General features: G+C 37.1%; 1 protein-coding gene across 2 annotated transcripts in view; it reads left to right on the forward strand.

Annotated features, from left to right (window-relative positions):
• Positions 1-6,354, forward strand: part of LOC143039510 (serum amyloid A-5 protein-like) — a 7,463-nt gene extending 1,109 nt beyond the window's left edge. For both annotated transcript variants that reach the window (XM_076209653.1, XM_076209654.1), the window contains exons 2-4: positions 3,238-3,396; positions 3,631-3,741; positions 4,344-6,354. In XM_076209653.1, the coding sequence (XP_076065768.1) occupies positions 3,239-3,396; positions 3,631-3,741; positions 4,344-4,482 (408 nt within the window). In that variant the 5' untranslated portion in view covers position 3,238 and the 3' untranslated portion in view covers positions 4,483-6,354. The remainder of the gene's footprint in view (positions 1-3,237; positions 3,397-3,630; positions 3,742-4,343) is intronic.
• The last annotated feature ends 1,706 nt before the right edge of the window (positions 6,355-8,060 follow it).

Here is an 8,060-nt window from a genome sequence, read left to right on the forward strand (position 1 = left end):
ATATGAACAAACGTTGGTTGGTTTGCGATATACACTAAACTTCAACTCACTTTCACGGCGGTAGATATTACAATCAAGGAAAGGCAAAATGCCTTCTTTCTCTATCTCCACCGTGAACTTAATGGAACTGACCAAATTATTAAGCTTACATAAAAAATCATTTACATTATCTTGAATGGGCCACAGACATAGGATGTCATCAATGTACCGCATCCATGTAATGTTGGGGGGAATGATCTTACTTAAAATTTTTGGTTTCAAAAAACTCCATATATAGATTACTCAATACGGGGGAGAGAGGATTACCCATGCTCATTCCAAATTTCTGAGAATAGAATTTATCATTAAATTGGAATTTGCAATCTTTAACACACAATTTGATCAGTTCAATTAAGGTGCCTGAAGGTAATGGTAAATCGTGCTTATTTAACTCTTCTTTAAGATAGATTAAAAGGTCATCCAAGGGAACTTTCGTAAACAAACTAACAATATCATAACTTACCAATTTAAATTCATAGTCTGGTTTTACCTCACTTAGTTTGTTAATGAGGTCCAAACTGTTCTTAACATGTGAAGTGGAAATAGTTCCAACTAGTGGACAAGAATTGTTACCAACCATTTCGAAAGTTTGTATGAAGCTGAACCTATTGAAGAAACGATTGGTCTTACCGGGTTATTTGGTTTATGTGTCTTAATTAGACCATACATGTAAGGCAAAGGAGGGCTGATAGAAATAAACTTTTTGATTAGTTCACTATTTCCACTTAACAATTCTTTTATCTTCTTATTGAAATGGCTATTCACTAATTCAGTAGGATTCTTTAAAAGTTGGACGTAAGTAACTTGATCTTTAAGTAGTACATCCATTTTGTTTAAATAATCATTTTTGTTCATAATTACTACAGCGTTTGATTTATCAGCTTTTGTGATATGTAAATCACCATCCTTTTTGAGAGAATTAATAAGCTACAATACCCCACACATGTTCTTGATAAAGCTTACAATCGTGCTAAAAGGACATTTTACAACCTTAGGTCAACTCAAACTTTCAATATGAATAACTTGCTAATTTTACCGTACCAAGAGAACCTGCAAAATATTCCAAATATGTTACGTAAATTTAACATTAATGTAGTTTTCAATAACAAGAACACTGTAAGACAACTGCTCATAAATAATTCTGTCAATAGTAATAAAGGGTGTGTGTACAAAATACCTTGCAAATCATGTAATCAGTTTTATGTTGGTCAGACTGCTAAAACACTCACAACACGAATCAATCAACATAAGAAATACGTTAGAAAGGAAAACCAATCTGGCGGTATACTCAACGACATGAACAATTTTAACTACCCAGTTGACTGGGATAACGCTAAGTTATCACATATAACAATAACATCACAGAAAAGAAATTTAATTGAATGCAGTTTGATCAAATCTAGTAAGGGGAATAAATGTTAATCTTCATCAAGGTTTGTACAAATTAGATAGTTTTATTTCTCATGAAATTTCAAAATTGTTTGAATTGTAATATAAATTATGAGCAATTGTCCCATACTTGTTGGTTACCAGGACGGCCCAAACGTCCCATACTTGTTGGCTACCAGGACGGCCCATACGTCCGTCACGTGTACTTCTTCCACTACCTCTCCGAATGCCCTCTTCACTATGTCATATATTCTGTACCTTGTTTCTTCATCTTATAATTCCTTCTTTGTATCTGCACTGAAGATGTAATTACACGAAAGCGCTCTGCTTCGTTAGTTTACTTTTTCCTAGTGGTTATTTACGCATTTGTGAACACACGCTCCTAGTGTTTTTATTGCACATATATATATATATATATATATATATATATATATATATATATATATTTATGTACGTGTGTTTACATATGTGTATGTATATATATATATATATATATATGTGTGTGTGTGTGTGTGTGTGTATGGATATACGTATATTTAGATCTATATATTTTTCTAAATGTCAATCAACTTATTTTCTTAACTCATCAGACTCGGTTACTCAAAGACACACCATGACGGTTGATCATTAAAACTAAAGAAGCACGTATCCTAATTCGTATCAGGGTACACTTCAATATAATCGTTCACTTGTTACAAATATAATTTTTGAAATCAATATCTATAAATTCACCAAGAAAATAGATATCTCATTAGCTCTGATATACTATATATCATGTCCGTAATAACATAGATGTTATCTGATAAGAGTAAATCAAGAATATTGTATCGCCAGATTCTTTGTAGACATTACGCAATTACCATGATCCAACCCAACCTAGCCTAAGCTAACCGAACCTAATCTAACCTAAACGATCCTTACCCTAACTTAACCTAATCTAAACTAACCTAACCACATTTAACCTAACCTTAACTAAGCTATCATAATCTTGCCTAACCTAACCAACCCTAACCTAACTTATTCAAACCTAACCCAACCTGAAGTAGCCTAACCTAACCTATCCTAGCCTAACCTAGCCTAAACAAACCTAACCTAGACTAATGTACCATCCTTGAGTGGATAAATCAAACCAACCCTAACCTAACTTATTCAAACCTAACCCAACCTGAAGTAGCCTAACCTAACTTTACCTATCCTAGCCTAACCTTACCAATCCTAGCTTAACCAAACCTAACCTAGACTTATGTACCATCCTTAGGTGGATAAATCAAAGAGCCGAAGACCTCTTAACAAAAGTCTATTAGCATAGATTATAACTGCAGACCCTTCCCGGTCTGCTTTCCACCTAAAGACTGCCGACTTCTCTCTCCCCTGGTGGAAAGTGACAAAAATGCTGACAGGGGTATTTTGGGGAGTTTGCATGTTATAAATAGTTTACATTTTATTTTGGTGATACAAGTTTTGGATATTAATTCATCTTACAATAATTGTTATTATAAGAATAGTTATTTCTGGTTATTTAATCATTATGGTTATTAATCTAAATTACGTAATATAGTGTGTATGAATAGGAATCAGGGGTATTTCATGATTTGGTCACGTGAAGGAAGAGCTTATGGGCGTGTGTGTATGTATGTTCGTATGTATGTTGCGGTGTAGTTTTCCATATGTGTTGTTGCAATATGTGGTGTTATGGATAATGGTTACACTAACCGTTAAGACACGTCAAAAGAGAGTTTTGGATAAGATTTCAACAGTTATATAATTCATGCAGTCATTCATACAAATTACATAATTTCTCCCCATCAGGATGCGTCCGGTATTTGTTTTTGTCCTCCTAGGCTGCTGCTCCATTCTCCTGGTTGAATGCAATGCCCAGAGCCCGATAACGGCTAGAGGTGTCAAAACCGTCGTGGGTTTTGTGAAAGGAGCCGCCCAAGGCACTGCAGACATGGCAAGAGCTTACGTGTAAGTCTCCCATGACCAATTAGTAGTTAAAACAAATGTTTGTGGTGATATTATAAGGACAGGTTCAAGGTCTAATGACATTACTTTAAGTTAAAAAGTGCTGAATTGATTTTTCTTTTCTTTGTTGAAGGAAATGGTATCAAAAAGGTCTCTGTTTTTTTGTCATTCATTCTCTCGCATTCTCACTTTCTCCTTCTGTCTCGTTTATTCTCATTTTCTCTTATTTTCTTACAGGGACATGCGAAGGGCAAACTACAAAGGTGGAGACAAGTACTTCCATGCCAGAGGGAACCACGACGCTGCACAGAGAGGTCCAGGAGGAAAATGGGCTGCCAAAGTTATCAGGTAGTTTCCAGTAACCACCACCAATCCCCTGTTATCTTTATTATCATCATCCATATCCCTTTCCTGAATTGTAATCAGGTAGCTCACAGTATCCAACAGCTATTCACAGTTATTATTTCATTATGAACCATCTCCCCGCACCCTGAGCTGTAATCAGGTAGTTTCCAGCGGTTAGGCACCAGCTATTTCCATTTACCGCTATTATCATTAACACTATCATTATCATCTCCCCTCCTGAGTTGTAATCAGGTAGTTTGCAGTAGTCATCACTAATTCCATGTTATTATCATCATCATCATCATCATAGCCTCTTTGGAGTTATAATTAACCTCTGCGACTACCACAATAACCGTTATCACAAAATACTTATGCTTTACTGATTACATTTATGTTGCAGTACATATGAACCTCGAAAAGTATATATATATCACAATGTAAAAGAGATAATGGGCGTATGATATACTATCAAACCGGAATTAACCCCTCATAGAGTGGGACTATGGCTGTATCACCTACTCTTCACCCACCCCCAAAGGGTAAACCCGCAATAAAGCACAAGGTCTCAGCTCATAAATCCGTTCTAACGCTGTTTCTTTCCGCAGTGACGCTCGTGAATCCGTTCAGTCCGCCTTTGGAAGCCACGCCTCAGACACTGCCGCTGACCAGGAAGCCAACATCTGGGGTCGAAATGGAGGAGATCCCAACAGATACAGACCCAGAGGACTTCCTGAAGAGTACTAAGAGCAGAGCACCACAAAAAAAAAGGTCCTCCCCAAATTTTGAATATCCAAAAGACTTTCCCTGAAGAGTATGGCACCACAGACTAAGTTTTCCACAGATTTTGAAGATCCAAAAGAACTTTCCCTGAAGAGTATGGCACCACAGACTAAGTCTTCCACAGATTTTGAAGATCCAAAAGACTTTCCCTGAAGAGTATGGCATCACAGACTAAGTCTTCCACATATTTTGAAGATCCAAAAGAACTTTCCCTGAAGAGTACGGCACCACGGACAAATCCTTCACGAAATTTTGAAGACCCAAAAGTGCTTTCCCTGAAGAGTTAGGCTCCACTGACAAAGTCTTCCCCAAAATATAAAGACCGTAAAAAGTCCCCCCCCCCCCCGAAATGTACTAAGAACAAATCAAAGTCTTTGCACAATTTTATATAGACTAGGAAGATGTTTCTCGTATTTTCAAATGTGTACAGAGTGTCACACCCCCCCCCCCCCGTCGTCTCCTCTCAGAGCGTTTCTATTCTCTTTGTTCTAAATTAGTTTCTTGAGGGGGTGAATAAAATAGGTGTAGTCGTTCTGATGCTTGTTGGTCTAAATCAGTACACCTCAAGAATCCCACCTGGAACTCTCTACGTAACGTCAAGCCACCTTCGTTCTGACATCACTCTTTCATTCATCCAATAGTCTTTTACTTCTCAAACAAGTGTCACACCTTAAGGGCGTAACTTTTCTTTTCTGCACCAATGATTTTTCTCCTCCTCCACCTTTTTCTCCAATTGGAGAGGCTGTTATACTCTTCTAAACTATGTCACAATGTAAGCATTATGTCCTAACAAAAAATGGCTTGTCCACTCACAGTTACAATAGTCAAAACAATATTACACACCAGGAGACACTCAGCACTTTTAAATATATACAAGGCGCGAGTCTCACTCAACTATCCTAGACGCCTGTCGTGTCGGCCGTCGGCCGTTGTTTTCATAAGTATTCATAACAACTGACCCTGGATTAGCATTCGTTCTCCATCTACCTCTCGATCTACTCTGATCTACTTTCAATGTCTACCTCTATCTACCGGGCTCTTACACAGAGAGCAAGGGACTTATTCCTCTTGAATTCTTTTAACAGAATCGAAAATAATCCTACATTTGTATACTTGCCAATCCATTTTAATTTGGAGTACTTTTTAACACACAAAACAAAATGTTCACAGAATAGTAAATGTTTTTAACCCGCTGCCACCAATTCATGTATTGGGTAGCTAATAAAGCAAAATCGAAATGAATATATAAATTATTTAGCACAGACAAAAAAAAAAACGTGCATACGCTCTCGAGGTGTAATCGAAACTGCGCGTTTGGGGGGCACCAAGCCACGCGGGAATTCTCGAGTGAGTGAGCATAATATATGGTTCTTATTTACATGCATATTTATAAAATACAAATAATATATACAATAATAAATAAACAATGTTTCAAGTACGCCATTACAGATTTACTGCAGGACAAAACAAGTATTAGATGTGCACTGGAGAAACTCTATTAGTTTAGATACATGTATCACAAATAGAATTGAATTGTGACATACATTCAACAAGATATGACGTGCACTGGAGAAACAATATTAGTTGAAATCCATATACCATATATGGAATTAAATTAGGACATACACTCAACAAGATAGGAAGAGTACTGGAGAAACATTATTACCCGAAGTACATGTGTAATAAATGGAATTGAATTAGGACATACATCATAAATGATAACGACAAAGGTCAAAGCAAACACTTCTTAACTTTAAGACAATTCCTCACGATTATAGTCAGTATTCTCGAGTGATTGAACAAAATAATAAGCTCAATAAACATATATTAACGTGATTAGTGATATCATTCATTCCATACCTCGACTTCTCTTCCTTAAAATGATGACGCAACATTCCGAAAGCAGACAATGTAATGATTTCGAATCGTTGGAATTTTGGGAAGAAGGAGGTCGAATCCCATTCTTGGACATTTCGGTCATAAGAGACCCGGACCAATTGTCCTTCACTGTGTATAGGAAACCTACCCACACAGGTAATTACTTACATTTTTTTAGCCACCATCCGGATAATATTAAATCTAGTGTTGCATCGGGTCTATTTCTCAGAGCCCTTAGAATTTGCAGTCCACAATTCTTGCAAATAGAATTTGATATCATTAATAAACAACTCTCTAACGTAGGTTATCCGGAATGGTTTCTAAAGAAAGCCCTACATAAAGCCAATTCCAACTTTTATAAGCCAAGTAACTCCAGGGAGAAGTTTAAATGGGGTAACAATAACATCATTGTACCATTTAATGATTCTATCAACTCGGTCTCCAAACTTCTACCTAATAATCAAATCAAATTTATTTACACTTATCCAAACAGCATTTTTAGAAAGGTAGTTAATGTACACCGGAGGGATGATGTGGACCAAACCTCCGGGGTATATAAATTGCCGTGTAAAGACTGTGATGATGTCTACTGGGGCCAGACTGGCAGGAATTTGTCCACGAGATTAAAGGAACATAAAAACTCCATAAAATATGGACAAGTTAACTCCGCTGTGTTCCTTCATGCCAGCCAAAAAGACCATAGATTAGATTGGGATAATGCATCAATTATTTATAAATCACACTGTAGCTATAGAAGAAAAATTTTAGAATCTTCTCTAATAAAACATTATCCTAACTTTAATACCTCTAAAGGCCAGTGGCCCCCAGATTGTATTACCAAGTTAGCGGTCAACAAGATCATGTCTAAAGCGGTTGGACAAAATATCACCCCTTGTCCTACTTTGACCCGACCATTTCAAGGGCATGTGACCTGAGCCCCCCCCCCCCACTTTCCTCATCCCCTTCTATGTACCCCTCATTTCTTCATATATACTTGTACCTTAACCTTATGTAAGCATTCTGCTGAAGAGGACTACAGAGAGTAGTCGAAATATACAGTTTCTCTGTACTTTCCGTTATTATTTCTCCGATAGTGGGTCAACAGTGATCTTTTACAAATGTGTTATAACATACTAGTTTCCAATTGACGCCCACGATGGAACTTTCTTCACTGCACCAGCTTTTCTCCAACTTTCCTGGACTCAAGAGTTCGTACCGACTTTTCGAGTCTTCCCTAATAGCAAATAAGAAGAAAAGGAATCAACACCAATTCCTTGTGAACTGTTTGGAAGAACAAGTTTGCCCTACCTCCTTTGGTTTTCACAAATTTAGACATTTGGGTTACAGTTTCCCAACTTATATTAGTGCTTTCTTGAAAGAACGAAGCAAGATTGCTTCATTAGATTGTGATGCATCTTTCCACCGAGTGAGAATAGCGACAAGGAATCTCAAATTCCAGTGCCGTAGTGAACATACATACAAATGTCTTTCTAGGCTGGCCCTTGGAAAAGCCCTTTACGTAAGTGAAAAACATAAAAATAGACTTAACAAGAAGCTCATTAGATTATGCAATAACAGTGCTTGGACTAAGTTCTCTCTAACGGACAATGTGACTAACCTCTCGGATGAGTCTCTCTCAAGACACGAACAAGAAGTGTTAGGCT

Source organism: Oratosquilla oratoria, chromosome 26 (assembly GCF_046742065.1).
Source record: "Oratosquilla oratoria isolate Oo_2021 chromosome 26, ASM4674206v1, whole genome shotgun sequence".
NCBI classification, from domain to species: Eukaryota; Metazoa; Arthropoda; class Malacostraca; order Stomatopoda; family Squillidae; genus Oratosquilla; species Oratosquilla oratoria.